Source organism: Crinia signifera, chromosome 1 (genome assembly GCF_055691185.1).
Source record: "Crinia signifera chromosome 1, ASM5569118v1, whole genome shotgun sequence".
In the NCBI taxonomy this organism is placed as follows: domain Eukaryota; kingdom Metazoa; phylum Chordata; class Amphibia; order Anura; family Myobatrachidae; genus Crinia; species Crinia signifera.
Genome location: NC_139217.1, coordinates 144095282 through 144116700, shown reverse-complemented (window position 1 = coordinate 144116700; position 21419 = coordinate 144095282). Strand labels below are relative to the sequence as shown.

At 41.1% G+C, this 21419-nt stretch overlaps 1 protein-coding gene across 1 annotated transcript; it reads right to left on the bottom strand.

Annotated features, from left to right (window-relative positions):
• Nucleotides 1-3465: 3465 nt before the first annotated feature.
• FABP2 (fatty acid binding protein 2) lies at nt 3466-9541 on the bottom strand. The gene is made up of 4 exons (XM_083157409.1): nt 8608-9541; nt 8103-8275; nt 5957-6064; nt 3466-3667 (listed from the first exon to the last, which is right to left on the bottom strand). Exons 1-4 carry the CDS (start codon nt 8672-8674, stop codon nt 3617-3619), a joined length of 399 nt encoding a protein of 132 aa, XP_083013535.1. The 5' UTR covers nt 8675-9541; the 3' UTR covers nt 3466-3616.
• Nucleotides 9542-21419: the final 11878 nt, after the last annotated feature.

The window sequence follows — 21419 nt, the reverse complement described above, 5'->3', positions numbered from 1 at the left end:
TGTGTGTGTGTGTGTGTGTGTGATCAATTCTGTTTCTGGCAGAGGGCACCAAATAGTTTTGGCACTGGTCTGGCACTGCACTAGAACAAATATCATTTAAAGTGCTACACACTAAGGAGCCAGCTCAGACCTGCTCGATGAGCAGCGAATTTGTCCCCGATGGAGGAGATCTGCATAGGCAGGGGGCGTCCTGGGGTAGACAACCAGCGTTTCATGGCGTGCCCACAACAATAATGGATGCATCCACTGCTTGCTTGGGCCTGGCGGATGATGTCACATGATATCAGCCCCTGTCCCAAGTTTGCAGAATAGTAAGACCGGGGCTACTTTTCTGCTGCGAACAGAGGAGAAATCATTCAATGGTAAGTAACAATGAATGATTTTTCCTCTGTGTGGAAAAAGTGAGCTGCTTTCAGCTCAAACTGACCCACTGTGTATGGGCCTTTACAGAAGCTTTCTGGTGAAGATATTGCACAGAGCTGTGACTTCACCACCACATTCTCAGTGTAGCGACCTTACTCATGTCGACCTTTATGCAAATTCGACCTTAAGTCATGTCGACCTTGGCCCATGTCGACCTTCCTGCCAGTCGACCTAGTGGGGTCGACCTAATGACTGTAGACCTAAGTTCATTCTGACAGATGTCCCGATTCCGATGGACACACAGGCTGATCATTGGCTGCTGCTGTTTCAACAGCTGTTTTATCATGCTGAGTCTTATCTTGGCCATTTTGTTTGTGATGTTGTGTAACTGACAGACCCCTAGGAGAAAAGATTTAGGACCCAGTTTCCCATTGCAGAATGGTCACCAATGGTCATTGGCTGGTCTTGTTATATAAACGGTTATGATATAACTCACCGATAGTCGGGATCCAGACGGTTGTTTCTCCAACAACGGAATCCCGACTGTCGGGAGCCTGACAGGTAAGCAAGCGTATTCAAGCCCCTGCGGGCTCGGTGGCGATTTCTGCTCACCACCTAATCTATTCTACCTCTATGGGGGATGTGGCCCCCCACTAGGGAAAATAGCCTGTGTAAGTAGGGATTCCAACTGTCGGGCTCCTGACAGTTGGGATTCCGATGTCTGAGAAACAACCATCGCAATCCTGGCTGTCGTGAGTCATCCGGCACTCATATAAACTATCAAAGTGAGTCTGCTTATGTTGAAAGTCTATGGCTTTAGACTTTATACTGCAAGCTAAACATTTGGTCAACTGCACTGACTAATGGAGGAATTAAAGACCTACATATTAACATTATAAATGTTTTAAATAATTAATATGTGCTAATAATCAGTTTGGCCGCTAGTATCTTTACTGCTGATACTGAAAAACAAATGTTTATGGATCCAGGACTGTGCACATGCTATAGTTCTATATGCTGTCCTATTAATATCAGGAATCAATACAATACAAAGGACCAGATGTATCAAGCTTCAAAAAGTGATAAAGTGAAGACTGATAAACAGCCATCCAAACAGCTCCTAGCTGTTATTTTTCAAATCCAGCCTGTGACATGGCAGGTAGGAGCTGATTGGCTGGCTGTTTATTACTCTCCATTTTATCACTTTTGAAGCTTGATACATCTGGCCCATTGGCTGTTAATAGCTATAAATAAACATTCACATGCTGCTTGAAAACTGTGTTTTAGGATATTCGTTGACAGAGCCACAAACTAGAAATTTTTTTGCCCTGTGCCAGAAAGATTTTTGACATCCCCTCCCCCTCATTTTCACACAAGGGATATAAGGTACATGCCATAGATGGGATGGGACATAACATTATTGATCCCAGAGAAAGCCCATGCTATTATCCCCATGTCAACATTTTTATATACACACATTTATAGAACATTGCAAAAAAATGTATTTGTACATAAATCCTCTTTATATCACGTCCATGCTATTAAAAAACGAATTTCAATATGTTACTATACTCAGGATTTGAACCCATAACCTGTTGTATTATAGTTAAACACCCTACTTATTGAGTAAGCTCTAATACTGATAATTTTTTTCACAAAGTACAACGTTTAGAGTTAGAATTCTCTTGCTTTCTATGCAGGGTCAGAGAGCTTAGGAAAGGAATGTCCGACTGCAATGTCACAGGAATTGGGTTAGAATCCCAAGTATGTCAGTATCTAGAAAAGTAATAAAGGACAGCCTGACAATAGGGCTCTCAAGTTAAATTCATGTATGTTGGATAGGTATTAGCAATAGAAGGGGTGTGGAGGGGAACTACAAGTGAAAGTAATTAAAACAGATCATTAACAATCTGTTTAACCCCTACTCTGCAGTGCTGTATGCGATGGCACACTCCGCACCTCCCTAGTTATGACCTTTGACTTTGATCACATTACTAAGCAGATATACTAATGGGATATCCTATTAACAGCTGTAATTTAGCCTGCTTTTATTCAAAGAAAAATTAACATGGTTAATGGGATTCCCCCTTAAGCCCTGGAGGGTAATAAAGTGTAGAGAGATAAACTACCAATATGTCAGCTCCTTTAACCCTTTGAGTGCCAACATCTCTGTGAGCAATGTGCAAAAATTCTGCTAAAAATGCCAGCGGTGCTCACATTTGTTATATTAATTCAAATATTCAAGTAAAAAAAAGTTTGTATTCTCTATATAAGGTAAACATTACAGGTCATTGGCCCTTATTCTGATCGGTGCGGCCCGATCAGAATATGCGGCCACGACCGTGCAGGCGAATCCCCGCCTTTCATACGGATCGCCACCTGCCGTCCGTACGCGGATATGTGGCGATCCGCATGAAAGTGGACTGGGATACGCCTCCTCCATCTTGGGAGCAGCCCCTGCATTCGATGGTCGCCGAACATCGAATGCAGGGCCGCACGCTCCACTAGGTCCCGCCACCCAAGACCACACGGACACTTGTCCGTGTGAAATCATGTATGGGGGCGGGCAGCTGACATCCGGCGATGTCAGATGCCCGCCCCGTACCCACGCGTCACGGCCTCATTACCATGCATACGCCCCGTGTTTGCATGGGAACGCCCATGAAACGCGGGGCGTATGCATAGGGTAATGAGGCTAAGTAGCCCCTCACGCCCCTCTACGCCCCCTGTGCGGCGTGTAAAGAATACGTGCGGCGAAATCGCCTGCACATGCGCAGAGTGACCTCTGCACATGCGCAGACGATAACCATCGGCGGGACGACCGCATGCGGAGAAATCCGCACCGATCAGAATAAGGCCCATTGTGATGAATAAAATATTTATTTGGCAATTTTCACAGCTATTTTGACAAATTCAAGGGGGTTATGGGAAAAAAACTTCTCACCTCTTAGCATGCGAGAAACTATATGTAAAATATGTGACTGTTACAAGATGCAGTTTATAGTGGATCTGTTTTGAATAATAATTTATACTGTTGAGATTAATGATCAGTACCGAACCAGTTCTTTTATTGCTGTAAAATAACACTTCCAAGGACTTTTTCATAGATACACTCTGTTACCTCTAATATATACAATGAATAAAAAGCTAGTATGCTCTTTTGTAGTTTGTATGTATAAACTTTTGTTAACTAATTATTAGTAAAGCTGATGTGTCAGTAACTAAGCAGTAGTTCTTCTTGCGGGAACAATACTTAGGCCCTCTTAAATATCCTCTTGGCTTCAGTGTCCTCATAGACATATGTCTGAAATAGAAAAAAGCAAATTAACTAATGAGTATATAAAACAATGCATAGCCTGATTATATACACAATAACATATCTATGTATATCATGTGGTTAATAATGCTGATATAGGTAATTATGGTAATGGACCAGGAAGACTCAAATCTCTACTAAAATTAAATATCTAGCAATTATTAGTTGGTTGTCATGTATCATCGCAATAATGCTTTCAAATGACACATTATTTAGGCAGATTGTTTTCTTTAAAAACATAAACTTCACGCTAAATGGATGAGCTACATTAAAATCGTATAAAAGAGTTCAATTTAGAACTCAACACTATGGGCCATATTCAATGAGAAAAATTTGCCATGTTTTATGGCGAGTTTGTGCTATTTTCACGTTGGAAGGAGCATTTTGCTCTCCAAAAGTGAACCACCCTATTCAATGTGATATTTTTGCCGTCTTTCTAAGTGATTTTCGCCGTGTCTCTCCGTGTAGCAATTCTCCATCTTTTCATGGAGAACTGGAATGTGAACTTTTAAACTAAAAGTTTTTTTTTTTAATTTTGGTGTCAAAAAATCAGGAATTTTTTTCTGTGAAGGGGCATGCTATTCTTATTCATGTGCTTATAGCAACTGAATATATATTTAATTTAAAAAATATATATTTAAAAAATATTTTTTTTTTTTTTTTACACAGAGCAGCCAGCAGGGGGCCGGAGCTCTCGAGCCGCTCATTAGATATTCATATATTCACTGCACCCGATCATTACATATGCACTATCGGGTGCAGTGAATACTGGGTCCCCCTCTGGCTATAGGGGGGGGGGGGCAGCTTGTGCTGCCTGGGTCCCGGGGAGCCCTCCTCCCCTCCACATATGTTCTGGGGCAGCCAGGGAGACTTTAATCTCCCTGGCTGCCACCATCCCCCGGCTCCCTGCCAGCTCCCTGCCGCGGACGCTCGTCCGCTGCAGGGGTTAAGACTCGCCGCAAATGAATTCAACCACATTGAATAGTGGGAGCAGGAGTGGCAGCGAGCCCTCCGAAACAGGGCGAGTGCATGGCGCGAGAAAAAATCTCTCGCCATGCAGGGAGAATATTTCTCATTGAATACAGTCCTATATATAAATTATAGCTTGTTTACAGAACACAAAAAATAAATATGCTTTTCGACTTTATGACTGATGCACTGTATACTAGCTTTTACAGAATTTGGGCAAAAGCAGATCAAATTCTAGGGGTCCTGACATCTTATTCTGTACTCAGTGTATATATATGATTTTCTAAACCCCCAGGTCTTAATACATATGCATGGTTTGTGGTCAGGAAATAATGAACCTTTTTTTTGACAGGACCAAAATGATGATACCAAATAGGCTTAACAATCCATTTTTAATGCTTTAATTACTAAAACTCTATAATGAATAATGACTTGGGGCCCATTTGTTTTGCAAAGAATATATATATGGGATAGACTAGTAGGTATATAGTTTGTAAGCTCCACTGGGGGCAGGGACTGATGTGAATGTTCAACTATACTCTGTAACGTGATGCAAAATATGTGTGCGCTATATAAGAAACTGTTAATAAATAATTAAATCAGTCAGGGCAGCACACAGTGCTCTGCAGTGCACTAGTGGGTAAAACATCCCAGGAGGCACTGAAGTGGGGTCAGAGGAGCATGTGCTGAGCCCTGATTGCTGAGCTTTCAAAAAGAAAGGAGGGCAAGTTTCTTGTGAACTCCAGAAAAAGCCACTCTCCCCCACACTCGCCCACTTACACACTTACAGAGCACAAGTGGGTGGACAAATGGAGACCCGATGACGCCTTTTTTTATGGAATTGCATTGTAGCACTGCAAGCCATACAAAGCCTGTTTTTGCTCACTGTATAGTGGGGTAGGGGTGGAGCTATGATGACACAATTGTGTGACCATGCCCCCCAGATCAGCCCCCAACCTTTATACACTGACCAGGCTGCACCTCCCATAGGCGGTGGCAGAAAAGCCAGTTAGTATGCTGTATGAACCAGTCAGACAGTAACCTTCTTGCAAAATAGGAGCTGTAATCCAGAAGAATCGCAGATTCCAATTAGGCAGATTTTAATTTATAAATTGATATAGTCCAGAATTGGTAGGAACAAAATATATCTTTAACACCCTGACCCCCCTCCCTTATAAAAAATAATTAATTAACTCCCCCCACCCCCCAAAAAAATCTATATAAGAGGCCACAGAAGAATGGTCAGACACAATGGCTCTGTAATCTCTTTCCTGACACTATTTTAAGTAGTTTTCTTTTTAAACTCACCTGGACAAGTTCATCACCGATTATTACTCTGTTTGTCTTGAGCGTTTTTCCGTTGTCTTTTCTGGCAAAGGTTCCTACAAGCCTGTCTCCCTCCAAAGTCCATGCTCCCTAGAGATGGAAAAGAAAACATAAAAACGTACAGTTAATAAGACAGATTCTGGCTGTTTTGTATTTCATAGCTGAGCATTAATCCTAAATATACGAATTTGTAGATAAGTTGTTTTTGTAGGATATGCAAATATTGCACATACCGGTACACCATCGATTTAGGCGATGGGAGAGTTACGAGAGGCGGCAGGTGGGGGTGGGGTAGAAGCTGTGCTGCTGGTTGAGAGAGGCAGTCATGTTTCAGGGTGGGGGAGATGGACTGTTGAGAGGGGTGAGACTGGTGCATGAGGAAGTTGCGCTGCCAGGGGGGACACCAGGTTTGGAGGCCATTGCACTGCAGGGATACCCCCAAAATCTGGCAAAATAGGTAATCCGGCACAGTGCTGGAGCAGAGGGTGAAGGATTATCGGTGGTTACCTGTATTATTAATCCATTATTTTTTCCCTACTTATTTAGGCAAGAGCATTACACAATTTCAGTAAAGCTCTCAATATAGTTGGATAATACAAGTTAAATAAATTGAAATAAGCAATATGCTAGTCAAATGAAAATACAGATACTGAATATATTGTTTTTCTATTAATATTACCTAACTTGACACTTATCTCTTACTCTCAATTATTTTGTAGTGTGTTTTATATGTTCGGATTTACTACACCTTGCAAATAAATGCATTAGGGGGGGGGAATGTGTATCAAAATTTGGTGGACCAGTTGCTCATAGCAACCAATCAGTTTCTTTCATGACATTCTGTATCCCAGTCCATGTTATGCCCTATTATCATGCCTCCACTGCATATTGTGCCACATTACAGTGCCCCAATTTATATTATGTAACATTATAATGGCCACCTGTTCATTTTATATACCTCCCAACATTTGTAATAGTGAAAGTGGGACCTGCCACGCCGAAGGTGCGGCTGGTCCAAAAGGAGGACAGAGCTATGGGGTAGGTGGGCGGGGCATCAGATAGAGAGGTGTGGCCTTGTACTGGAACCCCTGTTTTAGCATTTTGGGGGTGGGCCCAGTGCTCCCCTAGCGACTGGGCAACCCCCAGCCACTTCCCTGTACTTCCTCCCTCCCTCCCTGCACTGAGGAGATGCTATGCGCTTGCACATGGCATCTCTTCAGCTATCAACGGCTGCTCTGCAGGGCAGACTAGCAGTGACCTCTGGCTCCCTCCAACTGCCCCCCGCCCACGAAATGTTGCCACCCATGGGAGGGACAATGGGACAGCCTCCAATTAGCGGGACTATCCCACTGTAATCGGGACAGTTGGGAGGTATGCATGTTATACCATTTTACAATGGGCAAATCCAGGGTAGTAACTAGATATACTTCAGACTCCAAGACAAAGGTATGCAAGGCCCTCTGTACCACTCAGTGTAAAATATATATATTACACATATGACAAGGAAGGGGGGGGGGGGGTCTCAGCTGTGGGCCCCATAGCAGCTGCACTTCCTTCACTTATGGTAACTATACCCATGAACACGAATGCATGCTTAAACAAATTATACAGTACTGTATTAGTAATTTTAAAATAATGCTGCTGCTCTAGTACTGTATATAAAGCTTTAATGGTCAATGCATGGCCCTAGAGCTGCATGTGGTCCTCCAAGCTTTCACCTGTGGCATGTAGTTATGTTTCCTGCTTTGTTTTTAGATTTGTTATATTTAGCATAGGGCACTGATATATTAACACTGTATATATTTTGTTTTATGTAAGCTAACATAATGTGTGTTCTTTTTAAATATTGCCGATTTCAAAGCATACACAGATTTGCATTGGTCTGAATGTCTCAGGGTGCTTCCTTTAATCAGAGCTGCAGCAGATGCCAGCACCTCCCTGTCCCCATCGCCAGCAGTATGTGACATCATGGTGCGGCGAAGGGAGCAATAAGATTGGTGCAAGCTGCACCAATCAGCACCTTCTCTATCCGCCAATACCTGCCTTCAATATATACATGTAGTGTAGTACAATACAGGACAATAAAATGTATAACCTTCCAGCTTGGTTATTGGATGTTAAAACTTACAGAAAGTTCTGTTCCGTCAGCTAGAGAATACTCAAAGGTAACACCGAGGGTAAAGTTGATTTCAATGCTTCTGAATGTGCTGGATTCCTTCACACTAAAGTTGTTCCCATCTTGCTGGATTGTGATCTTCAGGTTGTCATGTGCAGCCAGTTTTCTTTTCATTACATTCACTCCTGGAAGAGACCATAGTGATGCAGTCTGTGAGACAGGAGACTACAGCAATATCATTTGGATTCTTCAACAGAATGATTGGTGAGAGGTAATGTTTCTGGATTTGCTTATAGATGGCTGGAGGTTGGACTATTTGTATGGAAGTTCATTGTAGTTTATATATAATTTACATAAGCTTTTGTAAGTAGTATGTTGCTTATAATACTCTTTTTGAAATTATTTATACTAGTGTTTTTGAATTTTTTTATAATAGTGTTTTGCCGAACAATAAATTCTATATCATTCTAAATCCATAAATCAAGGGAACTGAAAAAAACAAAACCAAGAAACTTACCCATAACTTCCATAAATTTCTCATAGTTTTCACTTCTATCTACTTTCCAATTTCCATTGAATGCCATGATGGTAGCTGAAGGGCAGATGTATTAGGCACAGATTATTCAACCTGAGATGCAAGTCTGTGTGCCTCCGTCCAATATATTAACACCCATTATCTATAAGCAGATCTCCATGTGATGTGGCTGGCTAAAGTCTATTTTGAGGTCAAGGGGTTAATTAATATATTCTCCTCCTCCAAATTGACTCTTCCTATTAAACTTAAACTTTGCCCTGATATTGATTTATAGCTTGGTGTTGAGCACAGTACGACTCTGCTCAAGCTGAAAAGCCAACATAATAGGTTTATGGTTGCATAAAACATTTATTATGCACAGTATATTCTGTCATCATTTCAATCTTTAACAGACTATACTTGGCTTACAAAAATCAGACTATAATGCATTGGAGGTATGCGAGCTACAGGAGCAAAGGGTTTCAAAAGGGGCATTCAAAAGGCTTGATGTCTGAAGCATGGTTGCTATAACCACAATAGAACCAGGGGTGCTACTGGCCAAATTCACCCAGCAAAATAGAGCAAACATACAAATATTTGGAGGAACAGATTTTGAATTTATTGCTAATCTCTTACTTTGAATATAACATAGCAACAATTTTCATTGTATATCATTAATAATGCTGCAGACAACATTTCCATGCAGTCATTGCATATCAGGAAAGACTTTGGTGGATATTCAATCCTGTGTCACTACTGTTGGACTGGCCCGACAGTCATGACCCAGTCCCGTTCTCGGCCGGCTCAACGTCAGCTCGGCAGGGGGGATTCAATGTCCCGCTTGCCAAGCGCGGAAAAGGGGGCGTATCTGCGAGATATGTCCGTAAATAATCAAGCTGCGGCCGGGAGCTCGACAATTCCCGGCTTTTCTCGTCAGAATGGGCCCGACTGCTAGTGAAGTGAATTATGGAACTGTAATGTAACAGCTTGGAGTAAATTGTAGTACCCTGGTTGTTATCATCAAGCATAATTTTACGTATCAGTGCTATGTACTAACAGCCTTATGCAGCTAACTATAAAAGCAGATTGCAGCCCCATCATTATTCATATGGACAATGCATACTTGCCTACTCTACTGGAATGGCTGAAAATTTTGTGGTGCTCCTGGTACCCATAATGGCGGGCAGGTCTCCTGCTTTCCCTGCCAGCTTTCTTCACCCCTTGTCCGCCCACTTACATAGTACAAGGGGGTGGTCCAAGGGGACCCAAGTTGCATCATAGTCGCCATGTCCCGCTATACAATGTCTATTTCTCAGCACTGTATAGTGGTGGGCAGAGCCACAATAACGGGATTGTGCTTGCATGCCCACCAAACACATCTCCATTTCCTGTATGTGCTGACCCAACTGCCTTTTCCCGAATTGGGCAGCAAAGTCAGTAACTCTGTACTATGGTCTGACCCCTATGTACAGGTCAAGCTCCATAAACTTGGTCACATTCATATAATTTATATCATCTTTAGAGAATGTAAACTTATTTATAGGCATAGTCTCATATCCACTTTATGCCCATGGAAGCATTTTATGCCTCCATCCACTTCCCGAATATGACATTGTGTGAATGTAAGTCTCCCCTGAAATGCCAGGAATGTAACTCAGATGGACACCGCTATATTTGTCCTATATTTTGTAACTTTAGTACCCAGCAAGCATCAATATATCATGAAGAAACTCAGAATTGAACAAACTCATTTATCAGCTTTGAAGCTGATGTTGATATGTGTCCAAGTCCAGGGAGATAGCAGCACACTACTGTTATCTTGATTTGTGGCTAAAACAACAGTTGTCTGTGATTTATCAGTGGATTGTAGGCTGGATTAAGAAACTCCTGTGGATATTGCCCAGGTAGAAGATACGGACAGGTAAATTTAAAGACAAAGCAGAACTTTTAGTACCCTTTAAATATATGGCATGCAGTATATCTATTGCAGTGTTACATACAGAATACAGATACAGGCTATTACCAAAGGAATCGAGACAAGTGATATCTTACGTATGTGTACAATATTAGCATTTATCTTTACAATCTAAAATGTAATCACCCAGTGATGTGGGTGCTGGGCGTTGGCAGCTGACATCACTGGATGTCAGCTGCTCGCCATGTTCTCCTCGACAACACATGCAAAACTAAGACACCATCATTTCAGAATTGTGTGTGTGTGTGTATGTGTGTGTTGGCGAAGGGGGGGGGGGGGGCAATTTATTTATATAGATATTAGAATAGCTCAATCTCAAATCCCAGGATTGAAAAAATTCTCTGGGATTGGCGATGCTAGGTACCACTATAGCTACTGTAATATAGCACCCCAATGTGTGGGGCTAGCTGCATTGGCTTTTCTGCAACTTGCAGCCTTAGATTTCGACAAAAAGATTAGATATCCAAGAGAGGATATCGAAAAAGTCTCCCGGGTGGGGCACAGCCTTCTAAAGAGAATAAATAGCTGTTAATACAAACTTTATTTATTAAAACATGGCCCTAAAGTTGGGTCAGACAAAGACAGAAGACAAAGACAAACAGATAACACTAATAGACAATATACGTGAGAAAGTAGTGAAATATAATTTTATAATACTTATGTCTGTGGATTATACGATGGAAGAAGTCCTCCAGGTATCAGTAACTGTATATCAATATACTGGTTTGAAATCCTACTAGACAATAAACACCCCAAATAATAATATGTGTTGAGAGTAAATATAAAAAAAATATCAAAAAATAATTTAGCAACAATGATTCCTGTAAGTGACAGTATTGTCAAAGCTACATTTAACCAGAGTATCAATTAGGTAGCAGTGTGGGCAAAGTTTGAAGATACCCGAGTTTTGGTTTGCTAAGGGAGTCGCTGCTGCCTGTGCATGTGACACTTGTCAGTGAATGCACAGTTGAGCGGACCCCGAGAGCGTCACAGGTATCAGAATATAGATGAGAGAGTTTCTGCTGTTTCCAGGGGTGACCTGCCCGGCTCTGTTATACAGACTACAGCGCAGAGTCGGGTCCCCTAGAAATGAGAGAACCCTGAGTAGGTATAGAGTATAGAGTACTCCTTCACCCTATCCCTGGTGTATGCTGCTATCCTCTGTGTACAGGAGTAACTGTAGTGAACAGAGGTTGAGCGATACCACCCTGGTGGTGAGGTGTGGAAAGAAGTTGAGTTTGCACGTAGATAGGTAGTGGTACGATTACCTAGGTCTCGTCCTGTTGTCAAATAAATGACATTGCAGGAAGATTGACACTTTAAATCCTATCGTAGGGTGCTGGGGTGCTGTGCAAAAAGAATGGGATCAGAAAAAGTTTTGAAGAGAGGGTGGGGGTGGGACCCGGACTTCGGTGTCGTATGCAGCAATTTTAATACAAGTATTGTCTTGTGATTAATTCGGTATGTTATCAGCAGTTGGTCTCTCCACTGTACTGTATTAATTAGGAGTGAGGATGCAGATAATAGTTGTCACATCTCTTATTAGTATAGTGTACAGCAATTTCTATACAAGCACAATCTGTTTGTTAATTACATATACTGTGAGCGGTTGATCGCTCTGCTCAACTAAAGAGATGCAAATAAATAGGTAACTGTCACATCTATTGTTCCCTATCGGTGGAAATTGTGATCACACTCAGGAAATAATTGGAGCAAGTGTTTTCCACTTGATGGTCATAAGTGACTATAGAGCCATATAGGTGCACCGTTATAAATTGACAGTGACAGTTTAATTTTACATAAAATGCATAAAGTGCTAGCATAGATACTCGGGTAATAATAGCTAAGGCAGGTATAATAGATTTTACAATCGTGAATCAAAGCGAACAATAATTAATGCGCTGTAAAGTGACAATCAAATTCAGCAAAGAAAGCAAATAGTTGCAATTGTAAGTTTAGCGCAAATATTCAATTAATGCCACTGGGGCTGATACACTCACGGACTTGGACCCGCGGCAGTCATATTGCCGATGATGTAGAAATCTGTTGGGTGCGTCCAAGCAGAATAGGAGCACCGTGGCAGGAGGGACGCAGGTGCCGGCTAGGGAGACGTGTACTTCTGTATCATACAGACGTCGGAGTCCTGATGCTGTGTATTCAGCAGGGACAAACAATGTGTGCTCTGGAAGTACTCGAGTCCGGGTGCCTGAGAATGTGCTGGATATCAGCGGGAGCCGGCAGAAGGTAGCCGGGCTGCTAGAGCCGCACTGCGTCGGTTCTGAGGCAGGTGCGGTCTCAGTGCTGCACCGTGAAAAACCGGCAGTGTGCTTAGGAGTGAGCCGCCAGTGCTGCGTCGGTCCTGAGGCGGGTATAGTCTCTGTACTATGCCGTGAGAACCGGCAGTGTACTTAGGAGTGAACTGCCAGTTTTAACGGTATCCGGAGTCTGTCAGTAGTTCCGTAGGCTGTCGCGGTCTGTCGGCTTACAGGAGAGCTGTGTGACAGGTAGATGAGGCGATAAGGGTCCCGCTTGCGCACAGTGGGGACCACACGAGACGTACGTTTCACCGTTAGGCTTTCTCAATCGGGTGTCTGATGTGTTTGGCCGCTCATTTTTTAAATGATTGGTGGCCAATCCTCTGTGGGAGCAGGTGAGGGATGGGAGGGGTTACGGACGGTGGGAACCTTGAAAGTAATGTAGTATGAACGCACGCTGGGACAGGTAAAGATAGCGGTGGTGATTCCTGATACAGTATACAACCATGATATATTTTAAAATGAGATAATATTGACTATTAATGACTAATAATTAAACATTTTTTTATTAATTATGATATTGGTAATGAAATAGCATAGGAGAAATTAGGATAAAAGTAAATTCGAATGGTAAAGATGGAAAAGTGTTTAAACAATGTGGGTCGGGAGTGGCACAGGTAAAGAAATAAGAAATATGGTACTATTGACGTACATTAAACGGTTAAGACCAACGTGGGTACCACTAATAAACAAATGTAAAGTGGTGTTTGGTTGGCGGTGCTCCCAAAATGTTCAGCTTGGTAACTGACTAAAAGGGGGGGTCACGAGGTGACAGAACAAGGAAGAACAATAAGGCTTTTTGGGGCACACTTGACTGAAATTGATTATAGATATTAAAACATAACTTTTAATAGGTATTTAAAGCTAAAACACTTGTACTGAATCAAAAAATTATTATTATTACACATCATAGATATATGAATCAAAGCACTTGGTGGCGAAAATGGACAAGGTAATTTTTATGCTCCCTTAGCAATAAATTGACATATTACAAAACACATCGTACCTCAATGGACATATAATAATAGGAGCAACAGGGGTTAAAAACGCATGACACTTGCCCCCTGCTGATGATGTTAATCAGGTTCCCGGTATAAAGAAAAAATATATATAAAGAGAGAAACAATATATATGCGACAAAAATTTGGTTGGGAGAAGAATGGAAAGCTCCCCAAACAAAATTAAAGTAATTGTACCCTTATCTCCACTCCGGGAGTAGTATAGGTGGTGTCAAAGTTAATTTCACTGATCACCATTCCATACCATAGGGTTAGTTTAATGAAAAAATAATAATAACTGCCAGTTCAGTGAAAATGACTGTCAGTACAGTGCTGTTGGTACGTGGTTAGACAGATTTTAAATTACCACCCAAATAGTAACCATTACATGTATGTCATCACACAACTGCTAGCTATTAAGGCAGTTAAAATTAATATTAAACCAAAAATTCAGAAAAGAAAAGAAAAAAAAAAGAAAAGAAAACAATGCAAAAATATATAATTCTGACAGATTGAGAATAATAGAAATAACGCTGTCAGGTTACAAATCACTAAGATGCATAAGCACAACTTATCCAGTCCAAAACTTGTGGCAATTAACGTAATTAACGTAAGTAATTGATATAATCCACAGGAACAACCAGTGAGACTTTTTTTTATCACAATTGTGACAATGTAAGTAGATAGTCTACCTAGCGCAGGGCAAAAGAAAAAGTAACAAAGTCGCCAGTGTAAGATACACTATACTTAAATAGGTGGCTAATTGCTGGCTGGAAAGGAAGCTTACAATAGTGGCTGTAATAGCGGCTTGTATTGCCGGCTGCCACAGCTGAGTTCACGCTGCTTGACAAGACACTAGGTGAAATGTCAACGCAGACAGTGTTCTCAGAGCTGGGCTGCAGCAGCAAGTTTGTTACCTGACCCGGGGGTGGAGAGGCCGGCTGTCAGCGGGTCGCCAGTCTGGATGCTGGTTACTGGCGGCAGCGCTGAAATCCACGCTCGGCAAACAGGAGATAGAGCCGGGACTCAGCAGGAGGGGGGGCGTGTCAGAGGCGTGTACCTCTTACACGTGTTTCGCCGGTGGGCTTGATCACAGATGACGTGTCCCGGCTCTATCTCCTGTTTGCCGAGCGTGGATTTCAGCGCTGCCGCCAGTAACCAGCATCCAGACTGGCGACCCGCTGACAGCCGGCCTCTCCACCCCCGGGTCAGGTAACAAACTTGCTGCTGCAGCCCAGCTCTGAGAACACTGTCTGCGTTGACATTTCACCTAGTGTCTTGTCAAGCAGCGTGAACTCAGCTGTGGCAGCCGGCAATACAAGCCGCTATTACAGCCACTATTGTAAGCTTCCTTTCCAGCCAGCAATTAGCCACCTATTTAAGTATAGTGTATCTTACACTGGCGACTTTGTTACTTTTTCTTTTGCCCTGCGCTAGGTAGACTATCTACTTACATTGTCACAATTGTGATAAAAAAAAGTCTCACTGGTTGTTCCTGTGGATTATATCAATTACTTACGTTAATTACGTTAATTGCCACAAGTTTTGGACTGGATAAGTTGTGCTTATGCATCTTAGTGATTTGTAACCTGACAGCGTTATTTCTATTATTCTCAATCTGTCAGAATTATATATTTTTGCATTGTTTTCTTTTCTTTTTTTTTTCTTTTCTTTTCTGAATTTTTGGTTTAATATTAATTTTAACTGCCTTAATAGCTAGCAGTTGTGTGATGACATACATGTAATGGTTACTATTTGGGTGGTAATTTAAAATCTGTCTAACCACGTACCAACAGCACTGTACTGACAGTCATTTTCACTGAACTGGCAGTTATTATTATTTTTTCATTAAACTAACCCTATGGTATGGAATGGTGATCAGTGAAATTAACTTTGACACCACCTATACTACTCCCGGAGTGGAGATAAGGGTACAATTACTTTAATTTTGTTTGGGGAGCTTTCCATTCTTCTCCCAACCAAATTTTTGTCGCATATATATTGTTTCTCTCTTTATATATATTTTTTCTTTATACCGGGAACCTGATTAACATCATCAGCAGGGGGCAAGTGTCATGCGTTTTTAACCCCTGTTGCTCCTATTATTATATGTCCATTGAGGTACGATGTGTTTTGTAATATGTCAATTTATTGCTAAGGGAGCATAAAAATTACCTTGTCCATTTTCGCCACCAAGTGCTTTGATTCATATATCTATGATGTGTAATAATAATAATTTTTTGATTCAGTACAAGTGTTTTAGCTTTAAATACCTATTAAAGATGGAAAAGTGTAATGTGGAATGGGGTAGTATGATATAATATTGTAAAATATGAAAATTAATAGAAATGAGAATATAATAGATGATGATAATAATGATAAAAAATATAATAGTAAAAAATATATATAAATATAAAAATACTAATAAAAATAAAAATAAAATTAAAATAAAATTAAAATAAATATATATATATAAATACAAATAAGAAATAAAGATTAAATATGATAATAATAATAATAATAATAATAATAATAATAATAATAATAATAATAAACGTGAAAATAAATATAAAAATGAAATTGTAAGTATATATAAAATAAAATAAAATAAAAATAAAAATAAACATAAAAATAAAAATAAATATAAAAGTAAAATTGAATAAATAAATAAAATGTAATGTGATCGGATGAGCTATAGTAAATAATTAGTTCCAAGCAGGTTAAATTGGTGAGATGTGTGTTGGTGAGGATGAGGAATTTGATTTGTGAGTTAAGTATTATTCCCTGGATGGTGATAAGGGAGTATAGGGATACGTGAAAAAAATTGGTGAAAAACGTTTGTGTGCGTATAATTAAAAGTGTGGATGAGTGTCTAGCCTTAGATTTCAACAGCTGCAGGTGGCATTGCCCCAACACCATAGCAGGTACTGTCTCTGGCAACAGTGGGCTCCATAGAGGATCCTGCAATAGTAGAAAGATCTTACATAGTAACATAGTAATTAAGGCTGAAAAAAAGACGTTAGTCCATCGAGTTCAACCTATCTAACTTGTAACTACTGTCTTGAGTAAGTCATATCTATGGGATTCCCTTAGTGGCCAAAAATGCATCCAGTTTTGATTTAAAATCATTAACAGTAGTTTCTGTGTTCACCCCCACCAGCAATGAGTTACAGAATTTTACTGCTCTAATGGTGAAGAATCCTCTTCTTAATTAAGTACGGAATTTCTTTTCCTCGAGCCTCAGTACATGCCCACGTGTCCTAACTATAGGCCTATTAGTGAACAAATCATGTCCCAGTTCTATATGATTCCCAATCCTGTATTTAAACATACTAATCATGTCACCTCTCAACCTCTGTTTCTCCAGTGAAAACGTATTCAGCCTGGTTAATATAAAGAATTATCTTTATATTCTAGTGATTCAAAACCTTTTACTAGCTTAGTCGCCCTTGTCTGTACCTGTTCCAATATCCTTTTTAAGGTGCGGTGCCCAGAACTGAACACAATACCAAAGTGTGGTCTCACCAATACCTTGTAAAGAGGCACTATCACATAGGCATCCCTTGAATCCATACCCCTTTTAATGCATGCCAGTGTCCGGTTTGCTTTTGCTGCTGCACTTGAGCAGTGTGCACTATTGCCCAATTTTTCATCTATGATGACCCCCAAGTCCTTCTCTACAGCAGAATTCCCTATAACAACTCCATTTAGCCTATAAGTAGCTTGTTAATTTTGTTTCCATAATGAATTACATTTACATTTATCAACATTAAACTGCATTTTTCACCTTTCCGCCCACCTTTCCAGTTTATTTAAGTCATTTTGTTGTGTTTCCACATCCTCTCCTGAGTTAATTTCCTTGCTCAACTTCATGTTGTCCGCAAATATTGCAATTTTACTCACTATGTCACTTTCAATGTCATTAATGACTATATTAAACAAGGTAGGTCTCAATATTGAACCTTGCGGGACTCCACTTTGGACTTTACCCCAGCTGGAATGTATGCCATTTACCACCACTCTTTATACCTGATTGTGCAACCAGTTTTTAATCCAATTACAAATTTTATCTCCTAACCCTAAATTGCCTAGTTTCATTAATAACCTTTTATGAGGCACCGTGTCGAAAGCTTTAGAGAAATCAAGCAGTATTACATCAACAGATTTCCCTAAGTCCAGCCCCCTAATTAAATGAAGCTAATTAAATTAGTCTGACATGATCTATTTTTGACGAACCCATGCTGAGCCTTACTTATTTCTCCTGTTTTAAGAAATTTTTGATACTATCTCTTATTATTCCTTCTAATATTTTCCCCACGATGGATGTAAGGCAAGTGATGTAAGGCCACTTGCATATGTCTAGTGGAGCTGGCAAATGAGATGATAATACAGCTCGTCAGTGTAACTTCCTGTTTCACCTCAGTAAAGACATGAAGCAGGAAGTGCTATGATAGCACAATATTTGCCAATATAGTACATCTCCCACACAGTGTGGGAATCACTGCCTTAGGTTATTGTCAATTCCACCAAATATTTATATACATTATTCACTGTTTTCCTACCTTGCATCCTTACAGGTTAAATGAATCCCTAAAAAAAAAGAAATGAAGAAGGTGAAGGTGCAGAGCAATAGAAAAAGTGTGAGGGACACAGATGAAAATGGGCGTTGGGGCAAATGGTACATTCTTCTTATTTATCTCCTTTAAAAAGAGAATAGCTAGAATATAATTGGTTGCTGTGGGCAACATCCCATCTTCGATAGAACTCCCATCTTAGTAAATTTACCCCAAAGAGATGTAAAGAGTATCACACAAAAGATTCAGAGAAACCCCTAATAAAACAGGGTGGTAATATGCTGTAAAATGTTTCAATTTTACAAAAATCAGAGAGAAAACAATTACCTAACAGCTATCAATAACTATTAATAATTAAATAGAAAGAGAATCTAGAAAAAATACAGAGGTAGGTTCTAAGAGCCAGTAAAGACAAAGGGAAGAGTAGCAAAAAGCAGATGGTTGAAAGAAGGATAGGATAGCTCTGAGACATGATAAAAGTATCAGAGGGAAGCTCTCAGTGACCCAAGGAAAGGGAAGGGATATATTTCATAGAACAAAATGTACCATCATTTACTAACAACAGCATTTTTGGATGGAGATTGTGGGGATTTCCAGTGCTTGGCTATTAGGAGATTAGATGCATTACACACATATGCCTTATCAGCTTGTTCTCAGACTTTAATGCCAAATGCAAAGGACCAAAAAGCAAGAGAATTAATGGATTCATGACTACAGTACATGAGGTAACGGCTGACATAAGATTTACTGTCATAGACCAAAACTGTTGAATCAGAAGAATGTGGATATAAGCTATGTAGCCTTTTAGGGATTAAGTACCATTGGGTATATACTTTATAAGAGGTTTCTCTGGTACTGACATTAAGGGAAGCTTTAGCAACCTACTGTCAGTTGCGAGACAATCCTTCATCATCTAGCTGTAAACCGAATTCATGCACCCATGCTTTTTTGAAAGTCTCCTTAGGTGATGATCAGGGGCTAGAATGGATTTATATAGCACAGAGAAAGCTCCCTTATTCCCACGGAGTACAAACACTGACCTTCAAATGGGGAAGGGTGACAAAGAGTCCTTGAGTGGCCAGTGGTGTAACTATAGCCCTGCAGCCCCCGACGTGGCGGGGAGCTGCTGAGAAGGTGTGGGCACCGGGGGGGGGGGGGGGTCTGCTGGGCTATAGTTGCATGCTGCCGTCTGCCCCTGTCGCCGGCCGGTACCACCTGCCGCCGGTGCTTCTGTTGGGTCCCGGTTCCTGCAGCTAATAAAAAATGACAATCAGAAAATGGCTGCTCCCATACAGCAGATCATTTTTTAAGGTTGCTAGAGGAGCCCACCACCTACTCTAGCATCCTCAAAAACTGTCTGCATTAGGGGGGCAGCCATTTTCTGAGTGTCACTTTTTATATGCTGCAGAGGTGCCGGTGGGAGGAGATACCGGCTGCATGGGGAGGGGGCAGGGGGAGGTTTTTTTTTAACCTAGGGGTTCGGAGGGGGGTTTGTTAACCCTAAAGGGGGGGGGGGGCTCTGCCCGAATTTGCAGCAGGGGGCACAAATTTAATAGTTACTCCACAGTGAGTGGCATTGGGTCTGTACAAAATGACTGACCTGTAAATAGGGTTAGTGAAGAGTTAGGGGGAGGTTATAACATTCAAATAGTCTGCAAATGTGGCAGGTGCACAGTTAACAGAAATGCGTATAAAATGTGTAACCCCAGAAGAAAGCCACAATGTGGTCCATCTATCAGAGAGCCCTGGGTAGGGTGTGAGAGAAAAATGTTAATTGATTCCCAGATTGTCAGTGTAAAGTAGATGGTGGGGTGAACATAGGAGAGTCTCTTCTGTGGATACCGGGAGCCATGGGACAGAGTTTACTCCCAAATCTGGGGATAAAGAATTTTAAATATCAATCCCTTTTTTTACAGTATACCAGGATGGGAATGCCAGGAGATAACACAACTCAATTTGGTGGCATACTAATAATTTTGCAGCAAGGGGAGGCCGTGGATGCCGCTGTCTGTTAGTTTGGACAAAACAAATTTTCAACCATAATTTTTTGCCCACAAGATGAATTTGTCAAATAAAGTTGGCAATGTGTCATAATCCGGTGTCTGAGAAAAACATTCTTACCTTCTAATTGTTTTTCTAAGCTTGCTCTGATGTTCTATAGAAGGTCATAGTGCGGGAAATGGTGCGGGAAATAGACTTCCTAGGTCCCGGTGTCTCGCCGGCATCTCCCATCTTCATCTGATGGTGCTGATGTCACACTAGCACATACCGATCTGCCACATACCACTGTCTGTGCGCACTGTCTGTTACAGTTGCGCTTACCGATAAGTTGCATTTAGCTACCTTTGAGTATTTCACAGTCTCCATTACCAAAGTCTCAGGCTGCAGCCACGCTTTTGTATGTTGAGTTTCCCTCCAATTCCCAAACATAGGCGCCACCATCTTGCCTGCAGTCACATGACATTCAGAAGCCAACCTAGGAAACTGTTTGCTGACACAATTCTCTCCAGCCAATCAAAAACACCTTATCCCTCTAAGGATGCTGGGAGAAGGCCAAGGAGTCATCAGTGCAATGGTGTCTACAGCTGAGTAGCATCTTAGGATCTGCTCCTGTGATATCCAGTCTGCAGATCAGTGCTTTGTCATCTGTAGCACAGCCTGACTGCATACTGCATCTGCTCCATTGGTCTCAGCCAATCTCCTGTGTTTACTATTAGCTTACAAGCTATACCTGTTGTGTTCTCCACCATTATCATCAACTCACAATCATCCCAACAATCACCATTGATACACCATCCATACACCTTTGGTTCTAGCCGATTCCCTGTGGTTCCTGATAGTTTCTCAGGTACTCCAGCAGACTATATTGAGTATCCAAAGCACTTCCGATTACCATTGGATCAACATCGGTACACCATCAATATTTCTTTGGTGGTTCCAGATGACTTGCTGT

Excerpts from the sequence above, each read along its gene's own strand:
- FABP2 (XM_083157409.1), bottom strand. The coding sequence starts at position 8,674 with ATGGCATTCAATGGAAATTGGAAAGTAGATAGAAGTGAAAACTATGAG. Across the intron at positions 8,276-8,607 it reads GAAATTTATGGAAGTTATGG|GAGTGAATGTAATGAAAAGA; the intron begins GTAAGTTTCTTG and ends GGTCTCTTCCAG. Across the intron at positions 6,065-8,102 it reads CTGACGGAACAGAACTTTCT|GGAGCATGGACTTTGGAGGG; the intron begins GTAAGTTTTAAC and ends TTCCATCTCTAG.